General features: G+C 38.9%; 1 protein-coding gene and 1 long non-coding RNA gene across 3 annotated transcripts in view; one reads left to right on the top strand and one right to left on the bottom strand.

The window, feature by feature from the left end:
• LOC146509953 (uncharacterized) overlaps positions 1-6,739 on the bottom strand; it is a 119,613-nt gene extending 112,874 nt beyond the window's left edge. Inside the window, exon 1 of the long non-coding RNA XR_014876424.1 lies at positions 6,344-6,739. This is a non-coding gene — a long non-coding RNA (uncharacterized LOC146509953). The remainder of the gene's footprint in view (positions 1-6,343) is intronic.
• Positions 6,740-6,747: 8 nt separating this feature from the next.
• Positions 6,748-14,768, top strand: ugt5d1 (UDP glucuronosyltransferase 5 family, polypeptide D1). Of its 2 annotated transcripts, XM_085174468.1 has the most exons (4): positions 6,748-8,946; positions 9,140-9,438; positions 11,309-12,022; positions 12,668-14,767. In XM_085174468.1, exons 2-4 carry the CDS (start codon positions 9,145-9,147, stop codon positions 13,250-13,252), a joined length of 1,593 nt encoding a protein of 530 aa, XP_085030594.1. In that variant the 5' UTR covers positions 6,748-8,946; positions 9,140-9,144; the 3' UTR covers positions 13,253-14,767. The 2 variants fall into 2 exon arrangements, with proteins under 2 accessions (XP_085030594.1, XP_085030592.1); XM_085174466.1 differs by lacking the exon at positions 6,748-8,946 and having other exon boundaries at positions 8,971-9,438; positions 12,668-14,768.
• Positions 14,769-17,465: the final 2,697 nt, after the last annotated feature.

Here is a 17,465-nt window from a genome sequence, read left to right as displayed (position 1 = left end):
TCCTGAAACAATCAGAATCAGAATCAAAACACTTTTTTAATCCCTAAGGAAATTATGTGAATTACAGTTGCTCCAAGAAGAAATTGTAAAAATAACAACAGTAACAGACTAAACTCCAAACAATACATTATGTTACAGATTTTAATATTAATTAGTCATTGTCAATTGTTGATTTGTCCTGTTCTCATTGTATGAGGAATTATGATGGCTGTTTGGTAGCTGTTTGCATACAATGCATCAATGCATACTCTCTCTCTCTTCATATGTGTGTGTCTGTTTGTTTCTCTTCTTCTTCTGTTCCGACAACAGTTTTATGTTAATGTATAATCCTAAATATGTTTTATGTGTGTGTGTGTGTGTGGGGGGTGGGCGCCAGAGGGAGTGTTCGCCCGGGGCGCCAAATGGGCTAGGACCGCCACTGCATATGGGCCCGCATGAATAAACTTTCTGAATCCTTTATCATCTGCAACTGAAAATAGTTGTGGATGACTACTATACCTTTCTAATGTGACATTGTTGTCCCTGGCTTTCTTTCTCTCCCTCTGGCTCTGTTCCTGTGCTACTGAGTGTAACTACCGCCCCTCCCCCCTCTGCCCAGCGTAAAGCACAAGGCTCGCGTGCTGAGTGAAGCAGAAAAAAAGTGCGAGAGAGAGGCTGAGAGAAAGAAAAAAAAACAACAAAAAAACCACATGACGGCTCGCGATAAGGAGCCGGCTCGCGTCGTTCACGTCAAAGAGCCGGCTCTAAGAGCCATTTCGTTCGCGAACGACCCATCACTACAAACCAGCTCAGCCTCTGGAGCTGGAGGAGTTTATTCGGAGTGCTGGGCAACATGGAGTGATCATCATGAGTCTGGGAACGTTAATCAATGCTTTTCCCAAAGAGATTACGGAGGAAATCGCCGGTGTCTTTGCCAAGATGCCCCAAAGGGTAACAAAAAATTAAAGATTCATATTTCCACTACTGCGTTTTGGATTGTTAACATATAGTATCCCCCCCCCCCTCTATATCAGCCAAAAGACAAAGGTTTGTGCACAAACCATGGCTTCCTTAATTTTCATTTTGAAACCAATTTTAGCGTTATGGTGTGGGTTTTTTTTTTTTTTTTTTTTTTTTTTGAGCCAGAAGTTTCTTAAAACAGGAGCGAAATGGGAGCACACACAGCTTGGACAGGCTTTAGTACAGTTTAGAAATTCAATCCCCAAGTATGCAGTGAAAATCCAAATCTTAAAGTTCTTATCCACAGGAAAACAATTAAAATCTTGTAAGTTGTAATTCAGCAGGAAAACAAAAGAAATCCAAATCATCTTGGATTTATAATGATGCAAAAATAAGCAGAGAAAGCTGAATAATACATAACCAAGTTGATCGCTCTGGCATCTCTACTAAAACGTTGAACTAGGTTGATTCTTCTGTACTGCTCATATCACAGGAGACTAACTGTCATGGTCGGACGGTCCTTCCCGGGGGCGACCTGCCTGTGTGTGTTTCACTCTCTCTCTCTCTCCTCCTCCCCTACCCAGTGGCTGACACACCTGCACCTAATTTGCCACCCAGCTGTCACTGATCATCCTTTGTTGTGGGCTGAGGTATTTAACTGTGTGTCCAGATGGCAGTCGACGCTGGATTGTACTGGAAGCTTGGTAGTGAAGTGTTTTTTGACTTGTAGCTTAGCCTTAGCTGGCTAGCCCCCTCACTTGGTGTTTTTGCTCATTTGTAGGAAGAAAGGATACAGAGAACACACACTTGGATGTCACTTTGGGAACTCACCTGCACACCACTGGGAGTTTGGAGAAGATCACCGTTGGACTTTGCACTTCACTTTGTGTTTTGAAACTGTTTTTTGGGCACTGTAAATAAACACACTGTGTACGTTGCACCCAGAGCTCCGCGACTGAGTCTGCATCATTCCATTATCCGTGACACTAAAAGATGAATAAATGATCTCTTCTGCACAAAACTTTTATACCTGGTCCTCCTTTCTCCCCCCTCTCTTTCTGGGCGTCACATCTAGTGAGATGACATCTAGTCTCACCTGTTGTGATATCCAATCACTTGATGTAAGTAACTCCATCACATTTGAATATAATTTTCTTAACACTTAGTTTTTACTAATTTACTTCAACAGGATTTATCATGAGCTCAGTCTAACATGAGTATCATGACTCTTTATGATTCCATCTCTTTTTAACTCCCTGTAGGAATACGTTTTCTCTTCACAACTCTGTGTTCGTTAGTCACAATACACTCAAAGGTTTCTTTTTTAAATTATACATGTTAAAGTCAGAGATCCTCTTAGATTAGTGCCTCCTCAGTGTCTCTGTTACTCCCCCCTCCATTTCTTCTCTCTCTCACACACACACACTCGTGCGCACACATCTTTGCACAACCAAGCCACTCCAAATGCAATCTCAGTGAGAGGCCTGAAATTATAGTCATTGTTATATTTTATTTTTTGTTGTGTTGGTTACATGTATAACATTATAAACTATCAGCAAAATCACAAAAATTATGATTCCATCTTTAACAGTTACAAATACAATTTCTCTTATTTAAATTATGCATAATCATGGGCTGGTGACACATTTCACATGGACGTTGCATTCTCTGGACTAAAAAGAAGAGGGACCATCCAGCTTGTCTTCAGCTCTCACTTTATAAAGCCTGCATTTCTGATGGTATGAGGGTACAGATTGATGTTGATGGCCACAGTTTTGAGGAAGGCCTGCAAGAAATACTCCATCAAGAGAGCTACAGGCAGAAAATTTAACGAATGTCACGTTTGCACAGAGATCATCCAATAACAGCCATGGAGCAGGCTGTCTTCTAGGTAGAATATGTGATGCATCACAAAGGAGCTCATCACTTGCATGCAGACGCTCATAAGATGCCTGGTACTCTTACTAGTGTTTAGATGTAATACTCCTAATGCTGTCTGCAGTCACTGCTCTCCTCACTATTTTTGTTATTTTCAAATTTCTGTTTTGTAGAAAAGCAAGAAAGAAAAACAAGTAAACAAAGCTAAATGAGACCCCAAAAAAAACTTGTATTACCTTGTATTTTCATTAAAATACAAAACAGTCATTTAAAAAGTTACAAATACATATAAAAATACATTTTCTTAAGAACGTGATACTTTTTTTTTTTGCTACAAAAAAAAAAAATATATATATATATATATAAAAAACAAAGAAAAGTCAATTGGACCCACTTCTTAAGAAAATTGCTAAGTAAAACCTTGACATTTTAAACCATTGACAAAAAAATCTAATAATCTTTATAAGGGTCTATGTATACCTATCCATCATATTTGATCAGGAATGCCTTTTAAAATTATATTGAATGACTTATACTCATGTAAACACTCTACTGGAAGTTTTTTTTTTTTTTTTTACATTTTCATTAATTTATAAAATTTTTATTCAACATCAAAACTAATAGTGATGGGTCGTTCGCGAACGAAATGGCTCTTAGAGCCGGGTCTTTGAAGTGAACGAAGCGAGCCGGCTCCCAGTTTTTTTTTTTCTTTCTCTCACCCTCTCTCTCGCCCTTTTTTCAGCTAAACTCCGCACGCGCGGCCTGTACTTTGCGCTGGGCAGAGGGGGGAGGGGCGTTAGTTACACTAGCAGTAGCACAGGAACAGAGCCAGAGAGAAAGAGAGCGAGGGACAACAAAGTCACATTAGAAAGGTATAGTAATCATCCACTATTTTCAGTTGCAGATGATAAAGGATTCAGAAATCATGCAGGCCCATATGACAGAGAATGTGCATCTTCTTTTTGTTTTAATATTTTAATTTATATTTAATTGTGTTGTGGTTTGTAGTGTTTTGTGTTGTTTCACGTTACATTTGTTTAAAAGGAAAAAGCTGAAAATTTAAATAGTTAAAAATTTAAAATGTAAATAGTTGTTTTTTGTATTAGATGATTTATTTATTACATTTTATGTGGAGTGAATAAATAAAGTATATTTATGGTGGCCCTTAGAGACAAAGCATGTACAAACTCCAAAACACGTAAAAACTCCAAAACACGTAAAAACTCAGAAGCACGTACAAACTCCAAAACATGTAAAAACTCAGAAGCACGTACAAACTCAGAATCACGTACAGAAGACAACAGAAGTGCTCCAGGATGCTAGGGCGCAGTGTTGAGCTTTTGTTTCCTAGTGGCTACACAAGCCAAGAAGTATCAACAACCGGATTTGGTGTGTGGTAGTAACAGGAAAATGAACTTTTTTTAAAAAAAATTATTTGAATAAATATGAGTGCTTGTCTATAAATACACAAACAATACACACATGCTTTCAATTGTGTAATTTAAGTGATCTGGGTAGCTCTGTTTTGGAAGTTCAGTAAACGCTAGAAATGTGTTTTGGAGTTTGTACGTGCTTTTTGGAGTTTGTATATGCTTTAGAGTTTGTATGTGCTTTGTCTCTAGGGGCCATATATAAACATATATAAATAAAACCACTTTTTTAACATTAGTAACTCCTTTTCTGCATAATTTTATATTATTGTTAATGATTAAATAATTAAAGCAACAAAACAACCTGAAGAGCCGGTTCGGAGCCGAAAGAGCCGGCTCGTTTTAGTGAGCCGAGCAGAAAGAGCCGGATCTCTAAAAAGAGCCGGAAATCCCATCACTAAAAACTAATAAAAACAAATAAAACAAATCAGAGTTAGCCTAACAAACATCCAACTTATTGCACTCTTCACTTACAGAAGTCTTAATGAGACCTCTGGACTCTCCCATGGAGAAAAAAGCATTTAGCTATAGTGTGCTCTGTAGTTTCAAAATAAGGTGCAAAATAAGAGAATGCTGTTTGAGACAACTGCAAAGTATAGCAGATGTTAAGCGTTTACGCAAATAGAAAGGAAATTTACCCAATATTGCTTTTTCTATTAAAATGAAAATAAAAGAGGTCCCATCATTGAGTCTTGGGGCAAGAAACAGGAAAAAATCCAAAGAGAAGTAGCAGGCCTGTGCCCAAAGCTAAAAAATGCAGCTGGACAGCAGGACAGCTGAACAGCTCCGTATCAGGAGAGTTATGTTGGGGAGGGCCTGCCAGAAAGAACATTCACAGACTACAGGGGTGACCTGAAAATTCAATCTATCCTGTTATAGACAGGTTGTTGATGGACAAAAAGGTACTTTTCAACACAGGAAAATTCTGTACTGAGCGATATGTCAGTTGATGCTCTTCCTGGTACAACCCAAAAGGGGATTTGTGTCTCATCCTGGAAACATGAGTCATTTGATTGTTAGGCAAACGTGTAAGCCAAAACACTATAAAGTCACAAATCTTATCAATAAATACAAAAAAATAGATTTCAAATTTGAATAAAAAACCAAAAAATAGGGTGATTTTTTTTTTTTTAGAATATGCTACAATGTATCTGCTACAGTATTTTGAGAAAATACACTACCTCCTGCACAATATTATCCATGAAACCCCTTTTTTCTCCTGTTTAATAAAGTTACAGCGCCAACATGAGTTTCAGTGGTGATCCTTTTTAACATCATAGTGCTTCTCAAAATCGACCTTATTCTTTAGTTTATAATTCTTTGGAAACTTTAATTTTCCATTTTCTGCAGTCATTTTTAGTATCTGTAACATCTTAAACAATTAGATCACTGTGAACTGAAGCAACCAACATTTTATTTGAGAAATTTAAAATGACTATATCATTAATGCAAGCAGAGATGGGCAGTAACGCGTTACTTGTAACGCGTTACTTGTAACGCGTTACTGTAATCCGATTACTTTTTTCAAGTAACGAGTAAAGTAAGGGATTACTACTGCAAAAACGGTAATTAGATTACCGTTACTTTCCCGTAGGAACGCTGCGTTACTGCGTTACTAAAAACGTGATTTTTTTGCGAGAATGTCTCATGACAGTGACGTAAGCGAGTGCCACGTTGGTGACAACAGCTGTGTGCAGATCAACAATGGATAATATATCGAGTGCGGAGAGAGTATGAGCGTGCAGCGTTTAAAGCGTGGAAGTACTGACCTTACTTTGAGTTTGATTCCATAAAAAGTGACAAAAACATTAGTGTCCGTTGTGCGTGGGAAGAAAACTTCTTTTTACAGTGAAGAAAACCCCCCCTAAACTTCCAAGCAAGCACCGAGTGCGCAACGACGTAATGGGAAACTCACAGAGAAACTAGCGGATTCTTCCACTGACCGCTGTGCACACCTGCACCAGGGTAAACCTCCGCCCACCCACTCCTGCTTTACAGGTGAAAATAGAGCAAAAGGACCGCTAGTCTTTGATGTTATTTATTTTCTGCTGTGTTTTACTTGCATCTATTTGAAAGAGTGAGTGTAAACACAAAACATATTTTATTTTATGTGCTGGAATGTGCAGAAAATAGGTTTAAATATTGAACAAATTTCTTCCAGTCAGAGAATGTTGCATATAATTAAATTTTTGCTTGATGCATAAAGTTAAAAGATTTAAACTAATAAAACAAGTTTTAAAAAGAGACTTTTCCATTTGATTACATTTTGTATGATGGATTATGTAGAAAAAGTAGAATTGGGCTGAAGATCTATCGCTTTATCACCTATTCAGGTTGTAAATCGTGTTGTTAAAGAGTAACTAAGTAACTAAGTAACTAAGTAATTAATTACTTTTGAAAATAAGTAATCAGTAAAGTAACGGGATTACTTTTTGGGGGAAGTAATCAGTAATTAGTTACTGATTACTTTTTTCAAGTAACTTGACCAACACTGAATGCAAGTATGTCAATGTGTATGCATAAAAAAGGTAAACAAGGCATTTAAAACCCTGAAACTAAATGATCTCATGTTGCTGGTGAGAAAAGAAAGAAAAAAGACCAGCACACCAAACCCTGTACTGGTGTAGCACCTCTAGACCTCTATCACTCCTTATGTGTTTTACACAAAACCAGGAAGAAAATACAGAGAAGAAGTAAGCAGTATGGGAGGAGTCGTCACGTGTCAGTGTTAGTGGCTGATAAACCATAATACCCGTTCAGGCAGAAAGGGTTAACAGGGTTAAAGCAGTAGGTTTAAACAGATAATCTATCCAGATTTAAAGTCACTGCAACTCACAATAAGTTCCAGTAATTGTCAGTGAATTTACTTTCTTACAAATGCCAGACATGAATGTGCAATACAGATAACCGGACTAAAGTTAAGCTCTGGTAGGTTTCATTCTGTTTAAACGTTGCAGTTTTACTGTAGAAGTGTAGCAGCTGGATTTTACAAAGTAATTGTTATACACTGCAACTTGAGGAGGCAGGCAAAAACCGCCCTTAAATTACTGGTGAAAGTGTTTCTATAAAGAGCAAACGCATTAAACAAATAGTTTTTTTTAAGAAGCATTTAGAGATGTTCATGCTGTGTGTCATATCTTGCCTGCTAATATGGATCAGTGCCAGGGATGTCTTAAATTCCCTTGAATTTCAAAGTAATTCTGTTGCAATCAGTCAGCTTGCCTTATGTTTTAAACCTCATGAGCACATATGTCTCTCAAATAATTATCTCAACATAATTTAAAAAAAAATCCAAAATAAATCTTCTCACTGAGTCTGTTAAACAGTCATTGTTTTAATCTACATTTAAAATATCTTACATATGACAAACCACTCTCACTGTTCACCTGCCAAGCATCATTTTTATTCTGTATACGTCCTGAATCCAAAAGGGACTAGAAAGCGGCAGGTGTTAGGACCCAGCAGAGACATCAATAATAACTGCATTTTTTTCCTTCCTGAGGAAATTGAGATGGTTGTTTTTCTCTGGCATGTAAAACCAAAGCAGCAACAAGAGTGGGTTCACCAAGTGAAACGGTATTATGAAAATTAACCTCTTAAGCCCCAAGCCTAACTGATCTCCTGCCTTTTGCCCCCGTATCAGGGGGCGTTGGGGCTTAAGAAGTTAACTCACAAGTTTGCACTCTGTCTGGAAAATCTATCTGCAAATTGTAGAGGCACTAATGATTAGCTTACACAAAGCCATGTTTGGTGCAGCTATTATGAAGTATAATTTTAAAGCCCCCCCCCCCCCCCCCCCCTTCTTTGGATGTAACGAGCAGCCATTAAGGACCTGTAGCTGACGCACTACAATTTCAAAGTTTACTAACTTTACTGCAATCTACAGGCACAGCTCCGTGGACAGTCATGTAAGACACATAAAATAGTCCTTCAGAGTGATTACTGGGCATGTATTTTCTTATAAATATTAACATATTTAAAAGGTCTTGTGACAAATGATCAATAGGAGGCAGCTTTGATTGTTTCCCCTTTACTTCTTGATATTTGCTCTTTTTTTAGAAGCCTTAATTCTTATGAAAATAAGAAAACACAGTGTACATAAAATACATATTAAAATCTAATAATATTCTTGATGGTTACACAACTCATTTTTATGTATTAAGTACTTTTACTTGTGTCATTTACGCCACTGTACAATACCTGATTGTACTTTTCAAAGTAGTGTAGCTTGAAACATCAAGGTTTTAGTAAAGGTTCTAAATTCTTTCTTCGACTGATCCTAAGTGGATCGTAAGAGGAATGTCTGAGGCCTTTCAACTAGATTTAATGTTCAAATATGGCCAAATAACCTCTAGGTCAAATCCCTGAGGAAACTAAATACATTCCATAAGCGCATGATAGCTCATGTATTTATTATCAGTTTGTCAGTTTGTCTTTTTTGACACGTTAGTCTGCTATAAGCATTGTACTTATATAACAGCAACAGTCACAAAGCTACTCACAGTGAAACAGTATCAGTTGTCTGATATCACTAAATTAAATAATAAAAGTGACTTGTCACATGTCACAGGTAACTAATTTACCAGAGAAAGAACTGCTCTTGTATAACACTGGAGTTTGAACCCATATGTAAAGATTCCGTCAGATGCATTGGTAGTCCCTGGGCAAGCAGGACTACTGTTGCCTCTTTTTACTGTGGGTAAGTTAATTTCAGACACATTTTCCTTCTCCTGTTGACAGTTGTTGAAAGTTTCTACTGTTTACAAATGTATAAAATAATCTTGAATTGTACTGTATATATATTTAGTCAAACGTTTTAAGCTTTACTTGTCATATATATCTTATACGTGGTACGTTGACTGATATGACCCTTTCTCCTTCTGACATTATAGGAACCATGACTTCACATCATGGGTGGGGGTTGTTTGTTATACTCACTGTTTGCCTCATTTCACTAACACAACATTGCAATGGAGGAAACGTCCTAGTTTTCCCTATAGATGGCAGCCACTGGATCAATATGAAGATCCTTCTAGAAGAACTTCATGCCAGGGGACACAGTCTCACTGTGATCAGGGCCTCAAACACCTTCTATATCCCTGAGAAGTCTGATATTTACACATCCATTACAATTGATTTGGGTGAAGATGTAGACGAGTTCTTCGAGGTGTACCTTCAAGAGCATATGAGGGTATGTGACTATGGATTTACTGTATTTATTTAGGTGTGATGCATTGTGAGTCGGGCAGCGGTCAAAGGTGGAAGCTTTAGCAGTCCGATCCCAAGAGCTTTGAATTCCCCCCAAGATTTGTATTTCCTGCTCAGTGCCTCCACTTTCTAGTTTTCCCCAGTGGGTGAGAGGGTTGCTTCGCTGCACCTTCAGGTTAGGGAATGTTGCATGTGCTAACTCCATGCAGTAGCGGTTTTTGATACGGGCGACACGGGCGGTTGCCCGGGGCGGCGTCGTGGTGGGGGGCGGCATCACTCGCATGGGCAAAAAATTAAAAAAAAATTGCTCGTACCCATGCTGCCCCGATATCATGCCAGCGCATATTGGGAATGGCATAGGCACCGATCGGTTTTCTGCCGCCCATTTGCTGGGAGTAAGGGTGCCCTCCGTTTGCGAGGTGCGCCTGCTGCTTGCGGCACAGGGAGGAGAGAGCGGGGCGGCGGGGGATTCTCTGGCTGTTTGGAGCAGCATCTAATAACCAGCTCGCAAAATAAAACTAAATAACAACAAACTAACAAACACGAAAACACCAGACCTCATGATGTAGACTTATAATTTCCACCGATGTTTTTTCGAAATTCTGTATGCCAGAAGTGAGCGAGAGAGCCCTCGGTGCGCCTGCTCGCTGCTGAAGTCAAAGTAAACGTTATTGTCATCTCCGCTACATACAGTCCAGTTCATAGAGAGACGAGACGACGAGGCTCCAGTTACAGCAGTGCAAGTAAACAAACAATAAATATAAGAAGAGTAAGAAAATAAATATACACTTCAGGACTAGGGGTAAAGGGATCAATAACAATTTAAAATTCATAATTTACAGTTTGATGATTTTAAGTCTCACACACAAGCCATCGAAAGGGGAGGAGAGCCCTGCTGCTTCCAAGTAGACCACATTTCATTCATAATGTTGTAAATCCAAGCCCATTATGTATTCATGATTTGAATCCTGGGTTGTGCGAAATCCTCGAAATAAACCCCCAGACAAAGTGAACTAAGTTGTAGGTTTATTAGGTTATGTTGTGGTGATCCCTGAGTTGGGGGATGGGTGTTCCTACTGGAGTGTAAAATTAAAACCAATGGAAGATGGACAAGAAAAGTTCAAAGCCATCAGGTCCTCAGTTTAGAAAAAAGAGAAAAGAGGAAGAGAAACGAGCAAAAGATGCAGGTAAGCAGATGTGTGATTGGATAATGGCAGGTCATCCTGAAACAATCAGAATCAGAATACTTTATTAATCCCTAAGGAAATGATGTGGGTTACAGTTGCTCCAAGAAGAAATGGTAAAAAGGGAAAAAAGGGGCAGAGGGAGTGTTCGCCCAGGGCGCCAAACAGGCTAGGACCGCCACTGACTCCATGAGTGGCGGTGTGGCGGTATGTTGGGATCTTGTTCACAAGTGAGGGAAGGAAGGAGTGGAAAATTCTTTGTGTGAATAGCATAATATGCAAAATGCACTGTAAATAAACATCTACATGATCTGCACCACAGTTGTGTTTATAGTTTTATGAATGGTGAGTGATAAATATCAGAACTGAGGAACAATATTACCTCAATTCAGTGAGTTTTATGGTAAAGGAGATAATAAATAAAAGTGCTGAAGCACTCTCCCTTACTATGGCTGCCCTGCAGATACTTTGTGTGACTTCACTTAGGAACCTCCATAATGGAAAATGACCATTTGACTGGACCCTGTATCTCCTGCTGGATGAGGTGGTTGGGGAGAGGGATGTCAGTGGATTTCTGTTTAGACCGCTGCCCCAGACCTGAATAAGTGTCAGAAAATGGATGGATGTATTTATTTATGAATAACACGTTTTTTTTCTAACTATTTTTAGGCACAGAGAGAAGGGGCTTGCCTGCTGACTTTCCTCAAACTCACCAAGGATTTCCTTTTTATGATTCATAAGGCTCACGTGCTGATATCTGAGATGGCCAAACACATTTTGAATGATCAAAATATGCTCAAAAGATTAAGAGATTCCCAGTATGATCTGGTTCTAACTGATCCAGCCATGGCCCCAGGGGTCATTCTAGCCAAATATCTCAAGCTTCCCTTAGTGCTCAACGTACGCTGGATCACCAGTGGAGAAGGCCACTTTGTGTTAGCTCCCTCACCCCTCTCTTACATCCCGGTGCCAGGATCCGGCTTAACAGACAAAATGAATTTCATCCAGAGGATCAAAAACATATTATTCCATGGCATTACGCTGTTCCAGCAGAAATTTTTGGTGGGCCCAATCTATGATGACATGTGTGATAAATATATTGAGGGTGGATGTGACGTCATCTCATTACTTCAGGGAGCAGACATTTGGTTGTTCAGGTCAGATTTTGTGTTTGAGTTCCCTCGCCCCACTATGCCAAATGTTGTCTATATAGGAGGATTTCAGTGCAAACCAGCTCAGCCTCTGCCAGCAGAGCTGGAGGAGTTTGTTCAGAGTGCTGGGCAGCATGGAGTGATCATCATGAGTCTGGGAACCTTAGTTGATGCTTTGCCCAAAGAGATTACAGAGGAAATCGCCAGTGTGTTTGCCAAGATGCCTCAGAAGGTGAGAGAGCCCCTATAATTTACAATTTTAAAGCTGATACGTTACGTTCATTATAGGTGTTGCATTAATTTTCAATCAGCTAAATTATTGTAAATACAATTTATAATGTGAAAGTTGTAGGTACTTAATAGCGTTACAAATAACTGCCTAACTGAAGCAGAATAATGAAACAATTATAATCATGTAACAATATAATTTCACCTGTCTTTCTGTCTGACCCAGAGGTAGTGTAAATCTTTATAATTTAGGATAGACATAAAGCCTTTAGACTGAGAGGTAGGGAGAAAGAACCAAAGGTTTGTTTAACTTAAACATTTTTAATAACAAAAAGGGAGGAACAACTGAAAAAACATGGCAGTTGAAGAGGTAAGTAGGAGAGTTCGTTTAAGGGTAAATCCAAATAAGCACAAAGTCTAAAAAAACAACTAAGGACAAATCCAGCAGGTGAACTGTGCAGAGAGGACAGACAAACAAAGGAGTGGAAATGACATGTAAAGCAATACTTTAAAAATAAAACAGGAAAACCACACAAAGACTACTCACAAGTCAGTAAGTTCTTTCCAGAAACAAAAGCTTTTATCATTACTGTCTGTTTCAGGGGCACTTACATACTAATGGTCTTTATTTTTTTTGTTTTCTAACCAGGTGATATGGAGGCACAAAGGAGACCGTCCCTCTACACTGGGAAACAACACTTTAATGGTCGACTGGATGCCACAGAAAGATCTTCTGGGTCATCCACAGACCAAAGTCTTTGTAGCTCATGGAGGAACTAATGGTGTCCAGGAGGCCATTTACTATGGGGTCCCTGTGCTCGGCATACCCTTGTTCTTTGACCAGTATGACAACCTTCTGCGACTGCAGGAGAGAGGAGCTGGAAAGATCATCCACCTGTCTGATGTTAATGGCCACAATTTTGAGCAAGGCCTTAAGGAAGTGATCCATCAAGAGAGCTACAGGCAGAACATTCAACGAATGTCACGTTTGCACAGAGATCAGCCAATAACGCCCATGGAGAAGGCCGTCTTCTGGGTAGAATATGTGATGCGCCACAAAGGGGCTCGTCACCTGCGTACAGAGGCTTATAAGATGCCCTGGTACTCTTACTACTCTTTAGATGTACTGTTCATATTACTGTCTGTGGTCACTGTGCTGCTCTATTCTATTTTGGCTCTTGTTAGATTTCTGTGCTGCCGGAGAAGAAGAAAAGCAAAAACTAAACAAAGCTAATTTAGGCCATATTTGTTTAGAAATACTGTAGTCTACAGTGAGGTTGTTCCAAAGAACAGGATCACAATAACTGAAAGCTCTTCAGCAAACTGGGATGTTATTCTGGGAACAATTAAAATATCTGAACACGATGCCCTGAGAGTCCTGCAAATATGAAATAATTTAAGCTACTTGATATGAATGCAAGTAATGTAACACCTCTGTGTAACTTGTTGTCTAAGTATCAAAGACAGTTTATTGTTTCCTTTAGGACTCCTGTATTACATCAAATTGTGAAAACTGGCAAGTTGATTACATACCAAGAACACATGTAACTCATTCTGCCAGGATGCCGTAAAAGCCAATTTGTCATGGTCCTGGGTCGGTGACCCAGTGTTTTTGGTTGTGTACTTTTACTTTTGATAGTTTTTGTATTGTGATTGTTGTTTTGGGTTTCCTAGGGTTTAGTTGTGTTCCCTCTGTTTGGTGTCTTCCCTGCTTGTGTATCCCCTTAGTGTAGTAGGTCTCTGTGTTTAGTCTGCGTCTCTGAGTCTATGTCATTACGCGTATGTGTTTCCTGTTTTACTTTGAAGGTCTCTGTCTTATGTCAGTGTGTTCTCTTTACGTTTCCCCTGCCTCGTCAGCTGTGATGTCTTCCAGGTGTGTTCCCCTCCTGTTTCCCATCCCTTGATTCCTGGTGTGTGTATTTATAGTGTGCGTTACCTCGTCCTCGTTGCTGGTTCGTCTGCGTCTCTCCGTCCGTCTTTCTGTGTATTTCCCCGTACCTCCCTGCATCTTGGTTTCTGTTTAGTTCTGTTAGTTTTCCAGTTTAGGTTTTCTTAGTTTCATGTTTCACCCGCGTCATCCCTGTTGTATCCACAGCTGCTTAATAAACTCACTTGCACCAGAGCTGCCGCTTCCTGGGTCCTAACTAATTCACAATTTTTATGAAAGACCTGGAGAGCTGGTCTGCACTGTTTGTTATTCTTTTTATTTATCAATTCAACTTACATTATCCTCTTATTTAAAATCAATACCAGTGCAGAAAACCCCCTAAAAACCTGATGATGGAAAAAATCCATAATTTTAGAAAATAGTGTGTATTAAAACTAGTGCTGTCAGCGTTAATCTAACGCTGACAGCGCTAATTAAAACCATTACTGTTACCTAAACAGTTCAAAAACAGATGCCTTGAAATAATCAGCAGCTGGAAAAGAACTCTTTTTGATAAAGCATAAACTTATGTAGGGTTGATTTGAAAAGGTTGTCTTAGTAAAGCCAACTGCAAAGTAAATTACATTTTAATGATAATTATGTGACACACTACTCGAGGCTTCTAAGCATACTGATGAGGGAAATATACCAAAGTATGAAGGGGGGAAGTTGGAATCACATCACCAATGTAACATTCAAAAGTAATGCAAGAAAGATTGTGTTTATATTCATGCTGATAATATGTGTTTTGTCTTTTGTGGAGTCAGTTTTTCTTATTTGAATTGTACATTTGTAAATCAAATAAATAGAAGAAAATTACATTTACACGTTTTGTTATAATAACATTTTTATAGTACTTTTATACACTTTTATAGTAGTTAGGCAAATTAATTCACCTTTGGCATGTGACTTGTGTGTCTGTTAGTGATTTAGTTTATGACCACAGCTTTCTGAGAGTTGTAACATATTAGTTACATCAACGAGTAATTGACGTAACTCAAAGTCAGCTGAGGTATGAGAGAAAAGAAAGAAATAATCACAGATCTACCCAATGAAACTGTCATATAAAGGGATAGAGGGGATTTCCACTTTTTCTGATCAAATGAAAAACAAAACAAAACACAAATTAAGGCCTGTGTCAAGTTACATTTACTCACTAGCCAAATAGAAATACAGAAAAACGGAGCCCCCTAACCTACTGTGTAATCAAGAAGTAAAGACAAGGAATTTATGCAATTGTTTCTTCAGTATTTTAATGACATGGGGATACAGGCAGGGTGGTATGTTATGTCTCACAGTAAGGTCCTGGGTTCAAACCTGCTGCCTACCTGGCGCCCTTCTGTGTGCAGTTTCCATGCTACACCTACCCCAGTTTGGGGTCTCTCAGGGTGCACTGGCTTCTTCTCAAAGTATAAAGACATGCATGTTAGTGGGTGATTCTTTAGGTGTGAATGTGACTCCGGTTTGTATCCCACCTCTTGTCCTATTACAGGTGGGGGCAGACTTCGGCAAACCCTGAATTGGATAAGTGGAAGAAAATGGATGGATGGTGATACAGGCTAAACCAATAAATACAACTAAATAAAACAGTTGCAGATTACATAGTGTGCAACAATGGCAAATAAAGTTAATACCATTCTAATAAAATGAAAATGTGAAAAAAATGCTAATCTAGTTTTCTACAGACATATACAGGTAGAAATTGTGAGGCCTCCCTTTTCAGCAACCTCTGGATCTGAAAAACCTCCAGCTCGCACTGGAACGGTTCCTGAAAAACCAGGCCAACATGAAATGCCAAAAAAATTGTGGCCCCCCTTATTTGGATTTTTTTTTTCTTTTTATAACTCATCCATCTGGATACTGGAGTTAGGAATATGGCAGCTTTGATTGAAAGGTGTCCCATCAGAGGGCCTGTAGCTGATTAATGCCTCCTAGCCCTCACGACTGTAGACTGGAGTCACTGGAGTGAACCACTCCATCGTGTTTTTGCTGTTTGCTGTTGTAGTGAATGAAAGTCTGTTGCTTAGCATTATTGCACCCGTATTGTTCTTCTGCAAATACAGTGTCTACAATTTTCAAGATACCATGTTCTAATTTTATGCGACAGTAGATACCAATAAGAACTTGAGTTGATTTAATTTAGGTGAACATTGGGTCAAAGTCGGTTCGCATTTTTCCTTTATCCTCATTGTTAGCTGCCAAGGTTAAAGTTGACCTTGAAAAAAACTTCTAGAAACCATATAGAGTAATATATCTCATGAAAGGGGACAGAGAAAGCTGTACACACAAGTGTAATTTTTTTCAATACGAAGCCAGACAGTGTTACAATTACAGCACAAAGCTTTGCAAAATTGCATGCTGCATGAATATATCTTAAAATCTGATGTTGCAACGGCTTATAAAAGCCAATGATTTCAGGGAATTCTCCTCCAGTTGTATGTGTAAAGATAAAAAATGATTATGTAATGCTTCAAGGTCATAGGTCATAGGTTTGACATCCGGAAATTGTTATAAAAGCAGGTTGACGTCAGCATGTTGTCATAAAAACATCCTAAAACATCACAGTTTCAGTATAGCCCTTGCCCTTAGGGAGAGTTGCACTCTCTGAGTGCTCTTGTTTATGCTAAGGAAACTATTTTTGAAGTGATGACATAAATCAGCCTTCAACCTCTAATCCAAATTTGCCCACTTATGGGAAATGCTAATAATGAATGATTTCAAAACATCCAAAATCCATGGGTAATGTCTATTACCTCAATGTTTACATTTTATACAGTCCATGGTGGTTTTCCACATAATTTTGGCAAAAGAAACACGTCAGTTATTCCAGACACAATGAATAACACTTTTACAATGCGTGTGTTTTATGTTTTATGTGTGCTTATGGGAACAGCTCACATGCATACATAAAACAGGTTCTGTGCATGTCTCTGTATTGTCACTGCTATCAGCAACTGAGATAGACAGCACCTAACCTTCCTTCCTTCCTCTGTGGCCTCATAATACTCCCACAATCTGTTGCACTTTTCCTGCCCAACTCCCTTGTGATTCCTTGGAAAATTGTTCTTGTGAGCATGGCTGGTAATGGATGAGCTCACTGTGCATGTTCTGTGTTAGAGGTTAGTCAAGGCTTAGATGTAAGATCAAATAAACTTTTGCCACATTCTACACAGTAAAGGTAGATTTAAATGAGAAAATTGCCTAATTATGAGGAAGTTTTCAATTTATCTATATCAATATCCATCTAAATATATATATTTAACTATCTCTCTCTCTCAAAACAAAAAACAACAACAAACACGTCCATGCGAGTTTCAAGTTTCCGTTCCCTGTCTTGTCACTCAGCTCATACACAGAGAGAGCCTCTTTGGCTTGTGCTCTCAAAGGGCATCTCCAAGGCCTGACATCATCCTCTCCACAGTCACACCAATCACATTAATTTCACCCTCTATGGAGGAACTACTGGCCAGGAGCACAAATGGCTCCAGTGATTCTGCACAGCAAATTCTGCTTTACTTAA

Source organism: Neolamprologus multifasciatus, chromosome 10, assembly GCF_963576455.1.
Source record: "Neolamprologus multifasciatus chromosome 10, fNeoMul1.2, whole genome shotgun sequence".
Taxonomy (NCBI): domain Eukaryota; kingdom Metazoa; phylum Chordata; class Actinopteri; order Cichliformes; family Cichlidae; genus Neolamprologus; species Neolamprologus multifasciatus.
The sequence above is the reverse complement of the archived record's forward strand: the minus strand, read 5'-3'. Positions and strand labels throughout refer to the sequence as shown.

What these genes read in the sequence shown, in the direction of transcription:
- ugt5d1 (XM_085174466.1), top strand. Translation starts at nt 9,112, where the DNA reads ATGACCCTTTCTCCTTCTGACATTATAGGAACCATGACTTCACATCAT. An exon ending in ACCTTCAAGAGCATATGAGG is followed by an intron (nt 9,439 to 11,308) that starts GTATGTGACTAT and finishes AACTATTTTTAG; the next exon opens with GCACAGAGAGAAGGGGCTTG. An exon ending in TTGCCAAGATGCCTCAGAAG is followed by an intron (nt 12,023 to 12,667) that starts GTGAGAGAGCCC and finishes TTTTCTAACCAG; the next exon opens with GTGATATGGAGGCACAAAGG.